The sequence below is a fragment of the Delphinapterus leucas genome, chromosome 3, assembly GCF_059928025.1.
Source record: "Delphinapterus leucas isolate spDelLeu-1000000601 "Yukka" chromosome 3, BTC_Dleu_Yukka2, whole genome shotgun sequence".
NCBI lineage: Eukaryota > Metazoa > Chordata > Mammalia > Artiodactyla > Monodontidae > Delphinapterus > Delphinapterus leucas.
Window position 1 is genome coordinate 9,340,385 of NC_143131.1, and position 24,470 is coordinate 9,364,854.

Consider the following 24,470-nt stretch of genomic DNA (forward strand, 5'->3'; position numbering starts at 1 on the left):
GAACCTGTGGTTACCAGTGGGGGAGGGATAGATTTGGAGTTTGGGATTGACATGTACACACTGCTATGTTTAAAAGAAAATAAATAAATAAATAAATAGAAGATTAAAAAAAGGAAAAAATAGGGCTTCCCTAGTGGCGCAGTGGTTGAGAATCCGCCTGCCAATGCAGGGGACATGGGTTCGAGCCCCGGTCCGGGAAGATCCCACATGCCGCGGAGCAACTGGGCCCGTGAGCCACAAGTACTGAGCCTGCGCGTCTGGAGCCTGTGGTCCGCAACAAGAGAGGCCGCGACAGTGAGAGGCCCGTGCACCGCGATGAAGAGTGGCCCCTGCTTGCCTCAACTAGAGAAAGCCCTCGCACAGAAACGAAGACCCAACACAGCCATAAATAAATAAATAAATAAAGCAAACTGTCAACAAGTAAAAATAAATAAACACTATTATATTTTAAAAAAAGGAAAAATAAATTAGACACAGTGAGAGACTAGCAACTATAACAATAAAATAGAACAATTATTTCAATATACTATAATAAAGGTTATGTGAATGTGAAAAGAAAAAGAAACAGTGGGAGGAAATGAGATTAAAACATGAAATGTGATTCAGAATATAGGAGTCTGGTATCATGTTCGTGTAGAAGACACCAAAATTCTTTGATTTTACTTATATACACGAGCATGACTTTGACATAAGTTATGTGCTTTTAGTAAGGACTTTAAAAATGTTTTCCACTTGTGAAAACTGAAACTATAAGGTTCGTGTCCCGAATCAGCTTTAGCAACTCCTGTTACTATGGTGACCATGTAAATGTGATGATCAATTCTTATCTTCCTATTTCTGGGTGTCTGGGGCATCCATTTAAAGGAGGGAAGTGTACTGAGATGGAGTCATTGTCTGGAAGCTTTCTGACCTCATGATTAGATTAAAATTAGGAACTTAGAAATGAAAAAAAATTATGGCAAACTTTTACTTAATCACCACTCTCATTAGGCACTCGGGAATTTATTATAGATTGTCAACTGAATTCCATTCATAGCATTGGAAGTGTTATCTTCACAACTTCCTGTTTGAGTCTATTGATAATAAGGATGATACCCTTTCAGACACAGGTGTGCCCTAATACTGATCTTTAATAACCAGGTTTGATTCTTACTCTTCTCTCTATTGCTAAGAGCTTTCCACTCCATTAGCAAATGTCTTAATTTATGGTGCAATTAGGATAATAGGACAATATCCTTTGGCGTTCAAAATTAATGGAAAGATATACACAACAGCTATATCCACAAGGACATATTTCAGGGACAATTAGTTCTGTAGGACAATTCAACTGGCCTTGTATTATTCCAGATTCAATCAGACTGTACCAACAGACATGCTATTGGCGGGACAACTAAAAATATGTTTGGCTACAAAATGACCCATTAATGTTAAGAGGAACACCCACCACAGGCTCACCTGAAATGCAGACAATGATTCAGAGGCTGACAGGCAGGTGGCACTGAGTACCCTGCTATTCTGTTCAGAAAGGCTACAGCCAGTTTTCAGTCAAATACAACTGAATTTCAATCAATGTTTGCTGTCGTCACAAAATGCTTCAATTTAATTCAACTTCACATTCTAAAAATGTAACAAATATTCTCCATTGTATATGTCATGTACTTTTCTCTTCAGCCCATGATATTGTTCTTAAGTCATGTTAAGTACATTAGGTAATAGAGGATTTCATAAGAACTGATTTTAATTTATAAACTGTCAAACATAGTGTCCGATCACTTGCTTTAACTTGAAATGGATATTAAAAAGAAACCCAAAACACCCTGGATTGCATTAACAGGTATGAGATGGAAGTTAGAAATATTTACTGTACAGTACGCTTTAATATCCTGGAAAGACGCTCACAAAAACAGGAGGTTACACATCTCCGGCTTGTGTTTTTGGAAAGTAAAGCAAAATATTGGGGGATTTTTGAACCTGTGTTCACTGTGAGTCTCACAAAGAGAATTACTCACTGAAGCAGATCCCAAAAGCAAAGGTGTGAAACAATTACAAAACTGTATTTCGTTTCTGAAGCTAATATTCACATGTATGTCTAATTCTGAAGAGAAGGCTAAATCATATCAGAGCAGGTTCTGCAGCTAGGCTCTTATAACCAGACTGCAGTTTGGTCCTTGTACTGAAAACAAACAAAAAACCACCATCATCAACAACAACAAACCTTATCTAAAATGAAGAAAACAAAGAAAGAAGATGCAGGACAGGCGTGTCTAGCTACAGGTCCCAGCACATGTGGATGAGGTATGGGGCAGAGTCCACAAGGTTTATCAAACACCCTCATGACTACCTACTTCTGCTATTAACTTGGGGACAAACAGCATGCAAACCACATAGTAAACAGTATCTAGGAAGTCTTGAGTAGGAAGTCGAGGAGCTGAAAAAGTAAAAAGATCTGCCTTGGTTTCTTCCAGCTCAAGGCTGGCCTATAGTTTAAAAACCCTGTCGAGTGCGAAACTCTTGCGTGAGGCTCTGAGCTGGGTGCTCCCCCTTCATAAGCTCAGTAAATGCACAGGAATTATAGAGGGAGATACTGTGTGACTCCTCCCATTTCATAGATGAAGACACTAAATCCTGGAGGTTAAGGAACCTGTCCAAGTTCACACAACCAGCAATGGTGGTTGGGTTATGTCCCAAATCCAGACCATCTGACCTCACAGCCTACACACGTACCCTTATACTACACTGAAGAAAATAATGGACTGCAAGAGAACAATCAGTTACATTAACAACAACATTCAAGAACAGGACTTGGAATTCTGGGCAATGCTTTAGAAACCAAAGTGGTGAGTGGATTTACTCAGAACCAAGGTGAGGAGGGCTTGGGAACAGACCAGAGGGGAAGACAGATGCCCGGATGAGTGTTTACTCTGGAGCTATTAGAGACATCAAGGATGCCACAGAAAGAAGAGCAGGAAGAAGAAGCCAACAATCCAAAGGCTTATTCAACAAGAATATTGCTGGGAAGCGTTTGCCCCAACTCCAGAGATGACGTTTCCAATGATGCCCACCAGAGCCCGGGAGTGCCCTCCAGGGACCATGAGAGCCTCTCTCTGTGTTCGTCATTTTCACTGTCCAGCCACTGAACAATTTCACCCAGATATCTCATATGGGAGGAGTACTGAATCATGCCAAGTAGATTAGCCCACGGCTTCCTCTTTCCATGGAGAACCTCCAATGTCTTTCCAAACCACTGCAAACCCACTTTATGATAGGGTGACAAAGAGCCTTTTAGATAGAAATGCTCAACTATATTTTTTTCTGCTGGGAAAACAAGGGAAGAATTTGTGCCTGGTACGTAGTGTATGTGTTTCTCTAACTCACCACATATTACAGGTCATTTTAGTTGGGGAGCTAAACTACATTTGGAAACACATCCTGCGGCCCCACAGTGGTCCTGCAGGCATATGATGGGCCCTGACTGGGTGACCTGCTGTCACATCAGGAGGCTCCCGAGACTTTGGAAACTCAGCCAGCATCCTATTCCTTTTCCAAAGATAGAAGAAAAGCAGAAATAATTGTTAAATAGACAGCCAAGTAGCTCTTGCCTTTATAGATCTAAATCTGGAGGTAGGGGATGTTTGAATCTCACCAGGCAGGATAATAAGATGCATATTGTTTCCATTCCATTGTTGAAGTTCTGTCTCTTGTTAAAATGCAATTCACCATAAGCTGGTATCTGTCACTCCTGAGTGAAATGAACGAGCCATAAATCAGTCAATGGCCTCCTTGTCTACAATGAATGTGAGTGCATGAAAGAGCTCTTTATTCATTATTATTATTAGAGCTACACATGAATAGAAGGTGCTGCTAATTCAGAATAAAAACAGACATGAGTATGTGTCAGCTTATTACAAATATATGCATGGAAAAGCTGTTTTTTTCCTCATGTTTTTAAACATATTGAGTTATGGACTACAGAGTATTCTACAAAATATGTCAGGTTTTAAGAAGAACTGTGTTATGATATGAGGACTTTTATTTGGCACATTGACTTACATAATAGTGGCCATGCGGATGGGAGTACTGAGTAGGGAAACACAATATAAATAAACATGAACAATGAGAAGAGCATAAGTATCAACATCTCTGAGAAGATTCTGACCATGTAAAACCAAACACTGAACATCCTGATGGATCCTTCCCCTCTGTCTTCTGTCTATTCCAATGCCTACTGCATCTGTCTGGAGGGGCACCAGGTTCAATGGTCCAATCTGATGACTGACTAGATCACTGAGAGGCTCTTGATATAGAAATATTTGTCTAAATTGATGAAAATGGACATTAAAAGGAAAGGAATTCCAATTTTCCAACTCTATAAAAATCTTACTAGCATCAAAATCTATCAAAATTATTTTGCAATCAAAGGCCACCTTGTGATACACCTGTCAAAGGCAGACTAGAAAATGGTGGGGTGGAGCCTGTATGGGCTGGACCCCGCCCATCCCAGCTTGAAACCCTGAGCTGGACCACTGACATCTGGAATGTTCCTTTATCCTGCAACAATTTGACCTAAGGATTAAAGAGACTGGTACAAAGTAGGCTCGCAATAAATGATGGTTATAATTTTTATTTCATGATTTACTTTTTTTTTTTTTTTTGCGGTACGCGGGCCTCTCACTGTTGTGGCCTCTCCCGTTGCGGAGCACAGGCTCCGGACGCACAGGCTCAGCGGCCATGGCTCATGGGCCCAGCCTCTCCGCGGCATGTGGGATCTTCCCAGACTGGGGCACGAACCCGTGTCCCCTGCATCGGCAGGTGGACTCTCAACCACTGCGCCACCAGGGAAGCCCTCATGATTTACTTTTGATTTCCTTTTTAATAATTTCTATTTAGTAGAACTTCACATAATGATAACGAGTAATCAAACATGTATATATTAAAGGTGATCAGAATTTGGGAAACATAAATAAAGCCAGGCTGAGTTTTTAAAATAGCAAGCGATTCCACAAAAAAGAAAGGAGTTAATGGAAACAATATTTAGACATGACACACAGTGAGCCAGAGGTTTTCAGTTCCCTAATTTGTTGATGTCGGTTACAACGAAAACCATTTCTGTGCATATTCCTAGATTTTAGATACTCTCTTTATTGTGAACAGTTTCCCTTGTCACAGCTACATGAACATGTGCTGCAGAGGGTTCCAAAGTAAAGCTAATTTTATCTAGAGATTTATTAAGAGGGGATAATTAAACCAAAACTAAATTAAGTAAAAAGTGGTTTAAAAGCCATTGATATACTAAAATCCTTTCCTTAAGATTTCTAGGAAAAGATTAGATATATAGATAGATAAATAGATATAGATAGATGGATAGATATACATGTTTGTGTGTGTATGTTTTTTGTGTGTGGCATACATATGTATAGGATTGAGGTATATGTATATATGGCTCAATACTTCCACCTACTGGCTGTATGAACTTAGTCAAATTACTTAACAACCTACATTCTCAGTTTCCTCCTTTTAGAATGGTGATAACAATACCCAATATGTAGTATCATTGTGAAAAGTCAAAGGCAATGCATGCCAAGTGCGTACCACTTGGTCGCTAATCATCAAAATATAGGTCACTATTTATTTATATATATAAACTATCATATAAATAATAAATACATAAATTAATAATAAACATATACAAAAATATATAAATTAATACAAATGCATATGTTGGTAAACATACCATTAGTATTTACTTAACAAGTTAACTCATTAGATTTGCATTCTGTATATCCAATTAGGGTCTGTGTTCCTTTCAGAAGATCTGGAACCAAACATGGTGGAAGGTCTGTGGTAGAGGTGGAGCCTTGCGTGCCAGCCAGAGCACCTATATCACCAGGTACTTCCTTACCACCCACTGTGGGGCTGTCCTACTGTCCTGGGCCCCAGGTATTCCGCAACCCATGCCCTCAAGGCCATTGTAAGGCAACAAACAAGACACAGATCAATGAGCCATCACAGTGAGGAGAAGACCATGGGGGCCAGGGCAGCGAGGTGAATTCGAGAATCAGAAAGGAGGGGAGCAGGGAAAGGGCAGATGCCAGGTTCGGATGGGGCTCCAGGTCAAGAGCAGGAGAGAGAGCAGCCGGAGAGAAGACCCTAAGGGTGGCCAGGAATGGAAGGAAGCTAGTGTTGGCACAGAAGGAATCAATAGGACAGGCGGCAGAAGACTGGGCCAGGCCAGCGATCCACAGAGAGGAATCTGGAATTCAAGGGCCACTGGAGAGACACTGAAGAGTTTTAAAGACAAGCTTATGACCCAAATTTCCGTGTGTGTGGTGGCAGTGTCAGGTGAAAGTGGGAGTGGGATGTGGTCCAAGCGTGTCCTTAGTGATCACTGACATAGTAACATGAGCTTTGGAGCCCCAGGTCCTTCACTCACTGAGGCCCCGGCAGAAAGAAAGCCATTGCTAAATCATCTCAGGAGGACGAGAAACATGGCAAACATGACTCCTTCCTTCTTCAGGGGACCATAATCTGTTGAAAGTGTGTTACTTATATAGATTTGCTGGTTCAAGTAGGAGCAACTTGTACCACAGGGACACGTTGCTGTCTCTTCCTAAATGAGAGCTGCCACCTGTACATCAGCTTGTACCCTAGGAGCCCATACTCTCACCAAGCATCCTCCCTCTCTCAGTGTCAACAGGAGCTCCATTAACTGGCTATTGGTCCACCTGTTCTAGCTCACAGGGCCAGAGACATCCTTCTCTATCCTGCTGGCTCACTCCATTCCAAGCATCAAGCCCCTGGCAGCCTTTCCAATCTCCTGTAAGATTCGACTAAATCACACAGTCCAGGGCTCAATTAGTTATAAGTAATGTCATGACTATGTATTTCTGAACATTTTCAAAGCTGCAAGTTTCCATTGACCATGTTTATTTTTTCTTGATTATATTTTAAATGTATAGGTTCTCTTCTTTCAGGAATTAATCATTTAACCTGCTGAATTGTAAAACTTAAGGAGTTTTTACATTGGAATATTAACTTTAATTCAAAGATCTTAGAGATATTTTAATGCCTGTAAAATATTTTTAAAGACTAAGAGGAAAACATGCAAGATTTAATTGAAAGAAAATACTGGGCTACAACATTGTGCAGTTAGAATAAGTAAACTCGTATGATGGCTTGGTCTTCGTCTCCTGAGCTGATCAGGGCCAGGGCAAGAAAGAAGACAAAAACACAGAGATTATACCATCCAATGTTCAGCAGTGAATGAAAAAATGTGAGAGGCCATTGACTGAGGGAAAACAAGAAGTTTAATACAATAATATGGAGACAAATTTACTGAAACACAGAGAACTGAGTATCTTATAAACAGGATGACAATATGATTTATGCTCCAAACTGGAAATCTTTTGAGAGGGAAAAGGAGTAATGTTAATCATGCCAGGTGTCAGGAGTGATCCAGGACTGTCACCAGGAAACAGCTATGATGTCTAGACAATGAACATCAAAACATTTTCGTGAGTGGTTATATAAGTACTAGTAAATTTCTATATAGCATATTGTGCTCTCTATAATGGGGCATATCTTCTTTGTGTGGATCTGTTTTTTTTTACGCAGGTCTCCATATGCCTTAGTGTATACAGTTGGTGCCTCTGGTGTCATAATATCTTGATGGGGGAAGGAAGAGTGGGATTTATCCATTCTCTTTTATTTTTATAAATTTATTTATTAAATTTATTTATTTTTGGCTGCATTGGGTCTTCGTTGCTGCACGTGGGCTTTCTCTAGTTGTGGTGAGCCGGGGCTACTCTTCACTGCGGTGCACGGGCCTCTCATTGCAGTGGTTTCTCTTGTTGCAGAGCATGGGCTCTAGGCATGTGGGCTTCAGTAGTTGTGGCTCATGGGCTCTAGAGCACAGGCTCAGTAGCTGTGGCACATGGGCCCAGTTGCTCCACGGCATGTGGGATCTTCCCAGACCAGGGTTCAAACCCGCGTCCCCTGCACTGTCAGGTGGATTCTTAACCACTGCACCACCAGGGAAGCCCCATCCATTCTCTTTTGAAATGTGTAAATTGGAAGTCCAAATTGCAACTGAGCAGGACCCTTCCCAGGACAAACGCCCCACCCCCGCTGTCCTCTGCCTGCCTCTTGTCTGTAAAAAAAAAAAAAAATTTGGCCAAAGAATAAATTTAATCAGAGAAATGGGAAAATACAGAAGCAAAGGAAAACAGTCAAGCAAGACAAAATAATAATCGTTTAGCCATTAAACAAAGTCAAGGACCTTTATTTCCTCCTCAAGGACTATAGATGATATTCTGAGCCATGTCCTTTGAGCTGTTTTGCAGATACTGAAACGGCCACCAGGTGGGAGAAGTTAACTGTACGCTGCCCACAAGCACAGAGACCCCAGACTGGGTGGAACCAGAAGGTCAGTGATGTTGACTCCTGGCTACCTCACCACCACTCAATCTGAAAAAGATCCACGAGTTGATCACGTACCTTGCAACTCTCTCCTCAGCACGTGGCCCCTTCCTCATTTCCCTGTTTAATCTTTGAGCAAAACCTGGGGAGTGGGAGTTGGTTCCTGGGGACATGAGTCCACCTTCTCCCCAGAATGGCTGGCTTCCTCAATAAAGTCATCTTTCCCTTTACCTAACACTTGTCTCTCAGTATTGGATTCTTGAGGAACATGCAGCCGAACCTGAGTTCGGTGACAAAATGACTTATTGGCCAGTATAGAGCCTTCATCACAACACTAAAGGGATTCTGTGGCTGCTCAAGCTTCAGGAACTCAGCACTCAATGACCAGGACAGAACACACTATTTTCAAAGAGCACAACAAGAATTGATTCCTTCCTGTCACCTACCAGATGTTTGTGTCCATAAAGGGCTGTGTTAAATAACCCCACAGGCTCTTCTTCTTTGGGTTTAATAACCCCAGCTCATTCCATCTCCTTTTGCAAGTTTTCACCAATCAAGAAGCACCGGCCACTATTTCCAAAGTCCCTGGATCCCGCTTCCATGGCAACTTGTGCATAAAAATGTGGACATCAGGAGAGAGACGGAGGCAGCTTATGGTGGCGGTATTTCCTAAGATGTTGACTAAACAAAGGGGAGGCCAGAAGTCCACAGAGGGGTAAGGATCTGTCTTCAAATCCTAGCTCGTGCATGCTTCAGCATGTAACCCTGGTTCAGATAACACCTATATGGAGACTCCCAACCACCTGGTAAGTTGTAAAGAGCCACTGTGACTCCCCCTTGCACCTGGAGTAACAACTGGATGTACCAGAGGCTCCAGCAGGTGCACGGACAGGCAAATGGTATGTAAGGAGGCCATTTATTTAAACTCTTTTCTGACCCTATAAAGATCATCAGACTTGGTTTACAACACTCTTTCCAAAGGGTGTTTACATCCATCCCACACAAGACAGACAATCTGCCCAACGCCCTCTGATAGGTTTGATCAAGCCTGAAAATTAGAAAAGGGCAGCTCGTCATGCTGGGTCTCATGTCACACAACTTTGCTCCCATGCTCTAAGTCCACGTGTCATCACCTTCACAAGTTGAAACTTCACGAGTCAGCTGTCAGCTGTTAGCCTTTCAGCTGCAGTACTGAACAGAGCCCACTGTTCACAAGGACAGCCCTCTGAAAGCATCTCCCCAGGTGCTGTCTGGTAAAGTACAAAACTAGGCTGCTGACTACACAATCGTGATTTTTGTTCTGGGTTTTACCTAGCTTCTTTTCCTTGGTAAACACTACAGATTTCCTAAACAAGTACACTTCATTCCCAGGCCCCTCTTGTCTTTATTTCGCTTATCTGGGAACTGCCTGCATTTATGAATTTCCTGCTTTAGCAAATCTGGTCTGTCCAGGGAGAGCCTAGTGCAGACTGTTCACACCTTCAGGGACTGCACTGTGTAGACTGCCACAAAGTGATCTCACTGTCCCCAGGATGGAGCCCAACAGGGTCACCCCAGCCTGGCCATGTCTGGACCCCCAAGAAGTGGTGTCTGCGCCCAGGGAGAAGCAGGGAGCTCCACAAAGCACCTGTCTTCATGATAAGCAGAAACTATTTTTCCTTGAGTTAAGCACAGAAGGATTTTTCTCCCTCCAAGTAAGTTATCTTTAATCACTAGGTTAATCATTGTATTTTAAAGACCTCAAAGAGTCTATTTAATGTGTGGGTAACATCAATAGAGTTATTTCAAACCAGCAGAATTTGAGATTGTTACAGAGTTTTCTTAACTGGAAACATAATAGCTCATTAAAAATGATACAATGGGGCTTCCCTGGTGGCACAGTGGTTGAGAGTCCGCCTGCCGATGGAGGGGACGCGGGTTCGTGCCCCGGTCCGGGAAGATCCCGCATGCCGCGGAGCGGCTGGGCCCGTGAGCCATGGCCGCTGAGCCTGCGCGCCCGAAGCCTGTGTTCTACAACGGGAGAGGCCACGGCAGTGAAGGCCCGCGTACCTCAAAAAAAAAAATAAAATAAAAGATACAATGGATTTCAAGTGTGTTTTCCTCCAGGTGGAGGTCAAGCCTGGAATCTCAGAGAATGGGAGGAAGCAGCAGAGTTCTGTGGAGAAAACCCAAGAGAGAGACAAAAGCTGCCTCCAGGGAAGGAAAATAAGCAGGTTGCTGCCTGCCAGTGAGATTAGGCCCCCAAAGATGTCCATGCTGAAAGCTCACTGACAGATTCCTTTTTCCAAGTTCCTATCGAGGTTTTAGTCCATGTGCAAGCAAGCAGTTCCCCCAGAACCCACAAATTCAATCTGTACAATGCTAATTTGCAGATGTATTTTTTTTTCCCTTTTCATGGGTTGACTGTTTCCCCGATTTGATTGCCAGTTTCTTGAAGGCAAGTTTTACAGCTTCTCTATTTTAAGCATAGACCATTAAACATGTATTACCCTGCTTTACCATAATCATTTAATAAGGGTTATTAACAATTAGTATTTTAATGCGTTAAGGCTGTTAAGGTACTTCTCTAAACACATAAGTTTGTTTGAAGAGCGATTTTGGCACAGGGGAAAAAATCCGATTTTGAAACTTATAGTCGTGACCGAAAATATAACTCAATGTTTCAAGTTCCTCCAGAACACTATCCAATTAATCATACTGTCTTTGATAACTAACTGAATACATAATGGTTGAAAATGGGAGTCCAAATGAGAATGGCCAAAGAAGATTCTTTAAATGTTTGGACCCGCATCAGTTTCAAACATACAAATCTATATTTTTAAAGTTCTGGGTTGCAACTAATATGACACATTCCCTTTGTTAACAACAAAATTCATATTTCTGCTACTTATGAAATGTGCCTATCTCCTAGTCATTCAACAAATATTGATGGAGCCTCAACTGTGTTTCAGGCACTATATGAAATGCTGACCACACAAAAATGGATCCCACCTAATCCCTGCCCTCAAGGAATTCAGAAACTCATGGGTGGGGAAAACAAAGATGTAAACTACTCATCTATTAGTTCATTTATTCAAAAATGATGTATTGGGTGTTTACTATGTGTCCAGCACTGTTGAAAGTATATGGGATCCATCAGTGACCAACAAGTAAGCCTGGCCATTAGGGAACATTCATTCTAGTGGAGGAAAGGAGACAAGTACTAAAAGCATAACACTAAGGATAAAAGTCTAACGTGGCTAAGGGGAATCAAGAGGGCTAGATGGAGGAGCGGGTCGTTTCAAATAAGGTGGTCAGGGGCGAGGTCCCGTTGAGAAGCGGCATTTGAGCAAAGACAACGGAGCTAAACCCACTGGCCAGCTGGATTGCCTGGGGCTGAGAGCTCTCCAGATACAACAGGGACCAGCAAACTATAGCCCTCAGGCAGATCCTGCCTGCTGGCTATGAATAAAGTTGTATGTGCACGCAGCATGCGTGTATGCATTGGTGATGTCTGCCTTCATGCTACGATGGCAGAATTGAAAAGCTGCAACAGAGACCATACGGATCCAAAGTCTAAAATATTCGCTCTCGGGCCCTTTATAGAAAACGTCTTCTAATCCCTGGAAGAGAGGAGGGAGCCAGTGGCAATGCATGTAAGAGGTTAAAGCAGAAGCAAGGGTGGGTAGGAGAGAGCACAGGGAAGCATCGGGGGATGGCCAGCACTGCCTCAGCTTTCTCTGCAGGTGAAATGGGGACGCGAGCGGGGTTGGAGCAGGACAGGGGCCACGTGCTCCAGTATGGTGGGGTGAAGACAGCCATGCACAACGCCCATCAAGAAGGGATGAAAGGGACCCACTGAGTCTTGGGGAAACTGCAACTTCAACTGAAGCTACTACGGAGGAGCAGGAATTACGGATGAGGCAAAACTCAAGGGAAGAAAGAACAGCATAAACAGCACGTGGGAAGGAGCATGGTGAGGAAAGCACAGTGCAGCCAGGGAAATGCGCACTCCGCCTTAAAGGATGCTGAGAGGGCACGTGGGCAAAGGAGCAGTGGAGTCAGATCACACAGGCTGGGAAAGAGAAAACCCGATGAAGGTGTCATAGCCAGCCCTGCTCTCCTCTCCATGTCAGCCCTTGCTGACAGCCGATGGCACGGCCACCACCTGGGTCTTGCTGCACTGGTGCAGGGGCACAGGCGGGACACCCACTCATTGGTGGACAGCTGTAATGGTGGTGGTATCATAAGACAATGCACCTGGAACTCTGGTATTAGATCCAAGGCACTGAGCTTGCTCAGGGCAGGTTGTTGGAACGCTGCCAACCAATTTATGCTGGGTCTCTGGGAGGTGTGGCGGGAAGATTAGAGGCTTGGTAGGTCCTTACTCAGGGCTCTCTGTATCCTGGCAGGACGTCACCCTGGACAGCCTGATGTCACCACTTGCCTGAAGAGTAGCCCTGAAGCAAAGGAGGTCCCCAGAGGCTTGGGTCCCTGAAGGGTCATGACTTGCCATGTTTGTCTACATGTTCTGACATTCTGAAGAGCATCCTTTGTGCCGTGTGCTTCTCTTTCTCTGGAGGGTCACAGTGCTGATTTTTGCCAAGCCTTCACTGCAGCCCTTTGAGGCAGTAATTCAGACACAGAATGAGGGGGATGAAATCCACTTTAGAATGCTGCCTAAGAGAGAGGCACCCCTTCCCCAGAGATCACGAGGTGGAGGAGGGATGCACAGTGGATAAGGCTACAGTTTAAGTGGATGGACTGTCCACCCCAGTGCTCTGGAGCATGGAAGGAGGAAACGGGTGCAGTCCGGCTCTGCCCTGGACGAAGACAACAATCCCTTGAGCCCTACCTGATGACTTCTGATGCTTTTTATTGGGAACAAGAAGGGAACACTGTCTGTCGAGAACAAGGAGAACACAGCTGAGCCCAGGAGACTGAGTGCGGCCAGAGGATTCACCCACAACACAGAAAGAGATGTAACAGTGTCATTGGAAAATAAGACACAGAAGTTTAAGATTTCAACATTTGAGCGTTTCCTGATTAGGGCACTATTGCGGGTTGCATTGTATCCCCCCAAATATATGTTGGTACCTATAAATGTGACCTTGTTTGGAAGTAGGGTCATGGCAGATATAATTAGTAAAGATGAGGTCATACTGGGATAAGGGGGGCCCTAATCCCATAGGACCCATATGAGGACACAGAGCCACAGGAAGTAGACCGTGTGAACAGAGGGAAAGACTGGAGTGTTGCTGCCACAAGCCAAGGGATGCTGAGGGCGGTGGAGCTACAAGAGGTGAGGAAGGGCCCTCCCCTGGAGTCTTCAAAGAAAGCACGGGCGGCCGACACCTTGATCTTGGACTTCTCGCCTCCAGAATTCTGAGAGAACACATTTCTGTTTTAAGCTACCCAGTTTGTGGCACTTCGTGGCAGCAACCCTAGGAAACAAACAAAACAAACACAGCCAGCGTCCAAAATGTCGCTGAAGGCATGGCTTGAGGAAGTGAAGTTGGTTGGTGCCTAGCTGCTGGCTGAGGAGGGAGATGCCTGGCACAGGGCTGGCAGAGGCGAGCAAGAAACGCTAGCGACCGCTGTACCGCTCATGCCATGAGCTTGCCCTGTACGAGTTAATTAACCCAATTATGGAAAGGGTCTACCTCCCTGTACAGGCAAATTATCCTATACACAATTTAATCACAGCAGGGAAGCTGAAAACAAAAATTCTGCTGACCACGGTTCACAGGTGCTATCCCCCACACCTCCCCTGCGGAGAAAGTTCTCTTTCGTCAACAGAGAAATGTTGGCAGAAAACTGGTAAATGTCCAAACCAAAGACAGGAGCTCTGCTTATCATAACCTGTAAGCAGCTGTTAGCTGAGTGATGGCCTCCCGGGGACCCTGAGCCCTGTAAACACCTGGAGGTACTGAGGATTGTGTAGTAGGTGAAGGTGTCTGGGGGACCTGGACGTGGCAGCAGCAGGACACGGCAGTCGGGAGAGTCCAGCCCAGAGGGGCAGCAGGGGGCACAGTGGGGAAAGCACAGAGGAGGCTTGTCAGTGTCAGGAAAGATGGGAAACAAGAGGCTGGTAGGTGTCAGTAATCAGGAACCACAGCCCAAAATGTTCCTCCACGAACTCAGCCAACAGACGTTTACTCACTGCCACTATGCATCCGATGTCGTATCAGACTTTGGGGAGTTCACAGTAATTACGTCTATGTATCGAGTACCTGCTGCATGCCACCAATATTCGTCATATCTTCATGGTCTGATTTTTTATCTCACAACCGCCAGGTCCGGTGGCAAGTTATTTCCAGCTTGCAAGCGAGGAAACCGAGAATTGAGACAAATCAGCATCCTGAAGGGTGAGCGCTGATTCGCCGGCAGGACTTTCCACCTCCAAAGCCTCCATCCCCTACCTTCTTATACGACCACTGAGCCCACGAAAAGACAGTGACCTCTGCCCAGATAACCTTGTAAGTTAATAGGTGTTTGCTACCCTTCTCTCTATCTCCTGCTCTTGACCTGGGATGGAGGGCTGCCCTTCCCCAGCTCCTGGGGCCTGGGCTCTGGGATCTGCAAGTAATAAACCTTGTGACTGTACTTTCTTTGCGTGAGTGTATTGAAACCGCACCTTCAATCAAAGCCCCAGGGTTTTCACTTCCCCAAAACGGGAGGTTGGATGCTGAGGAAGCTGCCTGCCAACCCCACGTGGAAACTTGTACCTCTTCTTTCAGCAGGTCATAGTCTGCATCTTCTTAGCACACCAGCCCTGGGATTTTCCGACACTAAGCTCTATCAAGAACAAATCGAACTCTCTGATCTCCATTTAGTGGGCACCTAATATCACACAGGAAATAGGACCCTTCCTGGATACTGCAGAACTACGGGTGTTTTTAGCTTCATTGCGTTTCTTTGTCTTTGTCTCATGGAAGAGGGAGGAGATCTGAGCATTTTTATAAAAAGATGGTGATTATCACCAGAGAGCAAGAAATTTAAGGATATGGAAAAAAAGGATAACAGGTAAGGCACCAACCTCCAGTAAAGAAAGAAAATTACTCCAGAGCACAGTGGAAAGAACAGAGACAGGGTGTCTGGTCAAAGGGCAGATGGAAGGAAAAGTGTGGATTCCAAGAACAGTGAGAATAAATGTCCCCGCATCCGGGCCCAGCAGGGGCACAGAAGCAGAGCTCAGTGGGGCTCAGAGGCCAGAATCTATGCTGGAGGGAGAGTCAGAGCAGAAAACCAGGGCCAATCAGAGGTGGAAATGATACCTCAGGGTTCAGTAGAAGGAAGTGTCCCAAGAGAACACAGGAGAGGGAATCAACACTCACCTTGGGAGCCTCGGGGCTCTCTGTGCTCTGCCCTGGGAGTGAGGGCCTTCCTGGTGGGGAACAAGAGGGTGACACTCCCTGAGGACGGCGGGACAATTCAGTGCCATGTGAGTTATGATGACACCGTGAGCAGAGTGGCGGCTCCGCCATGCTCACCTTGGACTTACTTGCAATCGCCACAGTTGCTGGATAATATCATTTATGATTTTAGGACATATATGCCTACAGTGACTGTGGAAGCCCTGGGTGAGCTCTTCAGCTGTCCTTATGACATCACCTGACTCTCAAATGGGAAAGATTGCACCCAGAAGGTTAACAGCATCTGAGCACCTGATCAGCCTGGGCATCTAAGTCACATGGAAAGAAACAGTGTTTCTAACTCATGCCATAACCTGAATTATTTTCCCAAGATATTCTTCAGGGTGTCGCTTCCGGGGAAAGAAAGAGATTGTACTCCGAATTAATTTTTACTTTGCTTTCAGCAAACTCTAAATGCAATGCTTGTGGCTGGGGAAATAAGTCATTTTGATTTTTAACTGTAAACTGCTTGGCCAGTAAAACTCAACAAATGAATAGAAAGAACTTTAAGCTACACAGATGAAAGAAAGCATCAGAGCGGAAAGGAAACCTTCCACAGAGAGTCGAAAGGTCCAGTTGAAACCAGTTCAACAGAAATAATGTTAACCTAGGGAATCCAGTTAGTGCTTTGGTTTGAGAAAACAATTCACGTTGCCCTTTGGAAGCCCATGGAGTCATTCAACTTGCTGAAGCAACTGGATGAAGACTCTTTTCTCTACAAGGGAGTCTTTTAAAGGCAAACTGTGATGGCTGGTTTGACTATCTTATTTGACAAAATGCTCGTGTGTATATATACACACATATGCATAAATATGCGTAAGTGATCATTCTAAACCAGTGGTTCTCAAAGAGAGGCAATATTTCCCCCAAGGGATATCTGGCAGTTTCTGGACAAAGTTTTTGTTGTCACAATTCAGGAGGTGGGCCATACTATTGCAACTAGTGGGTATAATGCAGGGTTGCTGCTAACCATCCTGCAATAATCAGGACAAACTCCCTCCCCGCCAAAAAAGAATTATCTGGCCCAAAGCATCAATAGTGCTGAGGTGAGAAACTCGGTCTACAATAATGAGCTGGTACTTGAATGAAAAGCCAGTAAATCTTTGTAGGACTTGAAAGCTCAAAATAGTAAATATTATCATGGCAATTATAAGATTTCATCTTTATGCGAACTATCAAATAAACGACTGAGGGAATGGATTACATATGGTGCATACATCTATCAATAACATTGTGTTTGCTAGTGTGTGTGTACCTGTATGCAGAGGGCTGAATTTCAGCTGGCAGGTCTCAGTACCTGGCCAACTTTAACTTCAATTTGGGTGGCTGGAATCACTTTCTATTTGTTAATTGAGCAAGTGACCAAGTTCTAGCCCAGGATTCAAGGGAAGTCTTCTGGGGGTTTCTGATTTCTTCAAAAAAAAGGACACAAGGAACGTGGTTCTTCTTCCACTGGATATTGTCATGTCTGGATGCAGTACCAGGAATTGTAGCCCCAGGTTTGCACCCATGAGCAGAGCTAGCCTGAGGACCAACCTGACAGACTGTGGGTGGCAGAGACAGTAGTGACAGGACTTGGGTCCCTTACTAACTCTTGAGTCATTGAAGTGAGCAACTCTGAAGACACCTACCCTGACCTTCCAGTTGTATGACTTGACACCCTGTTTTAAAAAACTGTGGTCAACTTATATGTGGAATCTAAAAGAAAAAATGATATAAATGAACTTATTTACGAAACAGACTTCGAAAACAAACTTATGGTTACCAAAGGGGAAACGTGGTGTGGAGGGATAAATTAGAAGTGTGGGATTGACATATACACACTACTCTATATGAAATAGATAATCAACAAGGACTTACTGTGTAGCACAGGGAACTCTACTCAATATTCTGTAATAACCTATATGGGAAAAGAATCTGAAAAAGAATGGATACATGTATACGTAGAACTGAATCACTTTGCTGTACACCTGAAGCTAACACAACATGGTAAATCAACTACACTCCAATATAAAATAAAAAATTAAATAAAAAAAACTGGTCAAGTTATTTGGAGCTACCTAAAGCCAAACACATTCTTTTACACAACTGCCTGAAACTTTCATGAAATGCTAGTAATTTCCCTTTTTAGGTATCTAATAAAGAAGTTAAGAAAGAATGCACATGAGGCTACAGATATCTTTGACATGACATCGGATTTCCTAAACTGCAAACAATAATATGAAAAAGCAGCTTCAGTTTGAGGTACGCTCATATCACCATTAGCTTTATTATCATGTCCTAAGTGTGGAGAATATCACTTCTCTTCCGAGTTGGCAAAGAGCCATCTGATACCTTTCCACACTGAAATCCAAAAGCGGGTACATTTTGATTTCTTTAGAAAATGAAGAAGTTATTTTATTTTTAGAAACGTTGACAGTTTGCTTTTGAACACCAAGTCACCGGGCATCACAGACCAACGAGAGGGGAAATTGGGAGTGAAGGTAAGACTTACCGTTGAGCCATTTGGAGTTGTACTGCGCGGTGCGGAGAGGGGGCAAGACGCCCAGACTTCGGTAAATGGCGGGATCGCGTCCGGGGAAATCCATGGCCGTGGCTGCATAGACCTCACCGCCCGCCGTGAGGAGAGCCGTGGAATTGTGCCGAGGGCTGTAAGGACAGCGTGCCATGCCGCTGATCTGATCATGGATCTCTGTCAGGTTACTCAGCTAGATGTGAGGACGAGACAGAGAAACAAATTATCCCCCAGGAAACCCCTTTAAGAGCGTTAATGGAGCACATCCACCCAAACTGCAAATAAAGCATGCACGATAAACTCTCTGGGGCTCATACAATGTGACAAACTTCTGCACTCTGACATGGATGAGAAGAGTACACGGTGGTCATCCTTAGACAATCTACCGATCAACCTCTCTCATCCTCCTTTGAGAGTTACTGAACCTCTGGCTTTTGGATACTCACAAAAGATGAAGTGAGACTATTGTCTATGACTTTATTTATAATGCATGGGACAGTGCAGATTTTTCCACTTTAATTTAAAAACCCAACTTCAATATTTATAGAAATACAAATTGCAATAAAAACTAGGTACAATTTTATCAATAAAAGTGAATCAAAATATTATGAATAGCCCAAAACTGCATTCATGGGTAAGGATGTATGGATATTTAGCACCACGTAGCCCAAATTTCCAAGCCTTAAGTTTTTAGTTTTCAGAGAGGCAACTCAGTGCCTTGCAGTCAAGTGGGGGAATCCAGCATTTGAGGAGCTGAACAATCAGTGAATGAGAAAAGTTCTTTGGATGGGGAGGGAATCTTTGCTCTCCTCTGGTTTCTTTACTCTTACCTGAGAGGTACAAGAGCAGAGGGGTTAGGCAGGGGGGCTCAGATACACTGCCTGCTTTATTAGACGTGTAGCCCCGGGTAAGCTACTTCAAGTCTTTAAGCCTTAGACTCTTATAAAGTGGTGACCCAAAGGGTAAGCACCACATAGGGTGGATGTGAGGATGAAGTTGTAAGGTGCTTCGGACAGGCCATGGTACCTAGGGATCTCTCTGTGAGCATCACTTCTTATCATCAACATCCTCCCTTTCTTTCCAATAACTGAATGTTATTTGAAAATAATGAATACTAAAAGAGGATGGTAAGCTCAGGTCTTGAGAGAAAGTGTGTAACCAGGAAATTAACATAGTGATATTTCTTCATCATGTTCCTGGAGGAAGATCAAATGAATATCCCATATTAGGAAGATTACACGTGTGCTCTGATAACCCGGCAGTTCTACGGGTATAAGACCTGGATGCTGAAAATTCCCCTGTCAATAATGACAGGTTAAAATAAAAAGACAGAGGGTGGCATATAACTTTACTTTTCGTAGGGTTCCATTTGTTTGCTAGTTTGCTTTACTTTTTTGACACCCTTCTCATCCAATTTGTAAACTGTGTTTTCTTCACTTGGATTATAATTTTAGGTTATTTTAATACTTAACAGCCTCCCTACGATAAAGAAGAAAAAGAAATAAGAATACGTTTAGGATTATGTTTAGGGTCTGGTGGGAAATAAGCTGGTAGAAATAGTCTGAAAGCATATTTAAATTTAATTAAACAAGCTAGAATTATTACCAGTTCTTTATATAATAGTGTTATTAGTAATAGATCAGTACATCAAATATTTACTCAGTTTGACAAAAGATGTTTTTTAAAATTAAAAAGCAACTCTTTGGAGAATAGAAACACGTTTAAAACTAGGGTTTTAATAGAATGCTTGGATTTTCCAGGTATTAAAATCTGTCAAAGTTCCAGCTGAAGCCGTACCGTGCGGTTGGTGCAGACCGGCGTGAAAGCGTTGGTTCCACAGGTAAATAACCTGTCGCCACCCACCAACAGTACCCGGATGTAGTTCTGACATTCCTCCTGAAAAAATTAAAAAATCACAAGAAACTTGTTAAGGAGGCCTGAGCGCAAGAGGAACGGTGAATATGAATACATCTTGTCTAGTTAATAGATTAGATGTTAATTAACCAGTAAAAACAAACAAACCAAAAAATCCTCTCAGATACTGACCAAAAAATAACAACAGAACTCTAAAATAGTCTGACTTTCTCTGCACACTTGCTCAATCGAGGATATTTGTAAAGATAGATATAAATATACGTTCAGTTAAAATCTCAAAGCTTGTGTCTTCCTTTGATGAATGGGCTTTCATTTTGAGTTGTAGCTGATAACAGTGTGAGCCCTAAATTGCCTTTGACATATATTAGGAAAATAAATAAACACTGCTCATGAAACAGTGTCTTAGAAAACTTCCCCAGGAACTTGAAAAAACATGGTGAATGCTTCTCCAGATGCTAGGGTCACATGTGAAACTCTGATTCCAAATTGCAAGAAGTTTCACATAAAGTTCTCAAAATGCATACACAGCAAGAATCTATAAACATGTTTGATTATTTGATGAAAAATTAAAATATAACTAATAAGTCAAGGATGTCTGGAACAAGAGGCATGAAAGCTCATGCTGAGGGATGGCTCACAGCTGAATTTTTTTTCTGTGGTTGCAAAACATACATATAAGTCTAGGACATGGTCATAGTAGTGCAGGAACTTTCAGGTAGAAAGCTCTTCATTCATTCAGCCAGCAAGTATTTACTGATTAGATACTCTTTGGCAGAGACTGTGGAAAAAGTCACAATCTAGGCCCGTAGCACAAAATTAAAATACACGGAGCTGTCCACGTACTCTAATGAGGAGTCACCGGAGAACAGCATATTGCTAGCTCCAGAGGAGAGGGGAAGGGAGGAGGTGTAGGAAGGCTCCCTGGAGGAGATGACACCTGAGATAAGTTTCAAAGGAAGAGTAGGATTTGGTGAGGCTTCCTTGAGGAGGTACCCCCTGACACTTGCAGGATTTTACCAAGCAAAGGAGGGAAAACACATTCTCAGCAGAAAGAATGGACTGTGACAAGGCATCACGATTGGAGAAAGCACCGTGCTTTCACTATGTACAGAAGAGGTAGACATAAGCTGGGGAGCCAGACACAGGCCAGGTGTGCCAGACCAGTGAGTTTACTTTTTATTCTGAATGTGAAGGAACCGTTTTATGTTTTTACTTCATGCAGTTGTTGTTTTTTTAAACATCTTTACTGGAGTATAATTGCTTTACAACGTTGTGTTAGATTCTGCTGTATAACAAAGTGAATCAGCTATACATATACATATATCCCCATATCCCCTCCCTCTTGCGTCTCCCTCCCACCCTCCCTATCCCACCCCTCCAGGTGGTCACAAAGCACCGAGCTGATCTCCCTGTGCCACTGCATGCAGTTTTGACCTGAGGTGATGTTTGTAAATGAAGGACCACTCTGGACCATGTGGAAGCTAGTAGAGATGTGATATGGCAGTTCAGGAGACAGGTAAGGAAACTACTTCCATAATTCAGTCCCTCCTGCTTCCGTGTGAAAGGGCAAAGTCAGACTCCAGCAAATGAACAGGAAATGGTGACTGACCAACCAACCAGACCTAGAAGATGCTGCATGATGATATATCGGTTTGACACACATTTCCCCAATCAGGAGGATCTGGATCTAATGGCACAGCAATGCTCTCTTCAGTGGAATGGAGCCTCAGTCTCCACGAAATGTTGATTTGCCATAACTCAGCCTGTGGCATGGCCTAGCTGTGGATATAAAATGAGCTAAAATATTTGAATTTGTTTTCTAACTGTAAAGTGAAATATCAAAGGTAGATAATTTTCCTAATACTACCACTAACAATAAAAGCAACAAATTATCCTGCAGTCTAAAAAAAAAACAAACAAACAAAAAAACAACTAATACTAAACTTTCTTTGATTTTTTTGTATGGAAATACGTTAATATAAATGTTTCAGACATTACATGAAATTTCTAAAAATCTTATATGTTCTGGTATAATGTTATAAGTCATAATTCTAGTTATTACTTTAAAATGTATATCTCAGAAATAACTAAATTTCCTTGCCAATTGCATTATTATGAACTTTCATCCAATCTTTAACCGTGGTCATTTTTAAGTCTTTTGTCATTTACAGACAGTTCTGGGTATACTCTGATGCTTTTGCAAAAATGTTCCTATAAAAGGGTTTCATCTTCAAGGAATTCATGGAAAAGACTCTGACAAGTACAGGTTTCTGGTAACTGACTGTACTGCTGAACTGAATGAAGAAGCATTTTCTGAACTCTAATGGGAAACTGATGAATTCATAAAAGTGCCAACAAAAGATCAAGATGAAAAAAATTAATTACACGGGACTGAGTGGACTGATGAGGATGATCATAATTTTTGTGACTTTCTGTTTGAATAAAAAGAAAAATCCCACGAGGACTCAGAGGCAAAAAATATACCAATCAATTTTCACTGCAAAGTGAAGGAGCTGTTACAGTGGAGGATTCCTGGACTGAATGTCAATATTATGACACAGTGTGAGTGTGTTTCGTGTTTGGTAATTGCAGTCATTGTTGCTTTTGTCGTGGTCATCCATTTACAATGCTTGGTGTCAGTCTATTTATCTCCTGTAAAAATAAAATACAGTGTGTGTGTGTGTGTGTGTGTGTGTGTGGAAAAAAAAAAACACAACAAATTATCATTGGCTGCTAAACTGAAGATACTTTGAGGAAAAAAAAAAGGACAGAATGAAAGATCGAAATTAACTATTAGACGAATTAAGAAATGAGTGTCAAAGGAAAACAATAAATTGAGTAACTGAGAAAGGTACACCTGATGGGGAGGCTTATTTTGTTCTGTTCTGTTTTGCTTTTATACCTGGGGAAAGGGAAGGAGAGTTCTGAAGAGAAAGAACAAACCAAGACATCAAAAAGGCACATCGTTATCCCTTCCCAGGGTCAGGGAGCTCTCACTCGGAGAACACAGAGGAGGGGTGTGCCGCCTCAGACAGCAGAGGGGCACAGAGTTTGCAGAGACAGGATCAAGGCCAGGGTGGAAACCCCAGACCTAATGGCGTCTGAGGGCACTCCAGAAAGACAACTCGGGGAACACAGGGCTGAGATGGCTCTTGATGGCCGGAATGGACAAAGCAGACACAACAATGACACTATAATAAAGAATGAGAGAAAATTACAGACAGTGGAGAGATGTGGAGATTTTGTTTGTTTTCTGTTGCTGCTTTTAGAACTCTCTCAAGAATGAGTCAAAACATAAGAGAACTTTTCGCGTTTTATTTTTTTAAAGCAGGAGACTGACACAGGTAGAAATGTGCTAGAGGCAGTCATATCACCGTGAACTTGGCCAAGGGTAAGTTATTCCAAGAGAATCATCCCCATTGAAAAGACGTGCTCTCATGGCTGAGTCTTACGGACCTGGTGAAGAAAAAGCAAGGGCCTCTAATCAATTTTGGGAAGAGAAACAATAAAGATAACAGATATGGTGTTTATCTTAATCTCCCAAAAGAAAGACAAAGTGAAAACAGGACTGTAGGTCATTAACCTTCCTGAAGGCCCATTACAAACTTGATGAAGAACTAGAAAGATGGCTGGGGATGTGATACCCAGGATGCTGACGTGTGTCAGAGCAGAAGGACAAATCCAACTGGTTGTCAAAAAAAATCCTGGAAAAAAGTAAATGAGGGAGGGCACAATATTATTTCAATTAGAACAGAGAGGGACTTCCCTGGCGGTCCAGTGGTTAAGACTTCGTCTTCCAATGCAGGGGGTGAGGGTTCGATCCCTGGTCGGGGAGCTAAGATCCCACATGCCTCGCAGCCAAAAAACCAAAACATAAAACAGAAGCAATACTGTAACAAATTCAAGAAAAACTTTTTAAAAATGGTCCACATCAAAAAAAATTTTTTAAAGAATTAGAACAGAGAATTTAAAAAGTATGTTCTGGAAATCACGAGAATACACTGTACCCTCTGGGAAAGGTCTCCCCGATGCTGATAGGCTCCCTCATGTTGAGTGAGGATGTAGGGAAGGAAGCAGGTAAATGTCAGGAAACAGGACAATCGGACATGGAGGCTTATGCAGTCTTTACTAAGAGGATGCAGGCATCACCAGCTCCGTGAAAGCCGTAGTTGCTTACGGGAAGTGGGGCCTGAGGAGGGTAATGCTTTAGGTAAGCCCAGCATGCAAGGTTGGAGGGAACAGAGAAGAGGATGGGGGGGGGGAAGAGTTCT

General features: G+C 43.0%; 1 protein-coding gene across 6 annotated transcripts in view; it reads right to left on the bottom strand.

Moving 5' to 3' along the window:
• SEMA5A (semaphorin 5A) overlaps positions 1-24,470 on the bottom strand; it is a 476,576-nt gene that overhangs the window by 145,023 nt on the left and 307,083 nt on the right. For all 6 annotated transcript variants that reach the window (XM_089908674.1, XM_022581376.3, XM_089908670.1 and 3 more), the window contains 2 exons: positions 20,122-20,220; positions 18,304-18,517 (listed from right to left, as the gene is read on the bottom strand). In XM_089908674.1, coding sequence (XP_089764800.1) covers positions 18,304-18,517; positions 20,122-20,220 — 313 coding nt within the window. The remainder of the gene's footprint in view (positions 1-18,303; positions 18,518-20,121; positions 20,221-24,470) is intronic.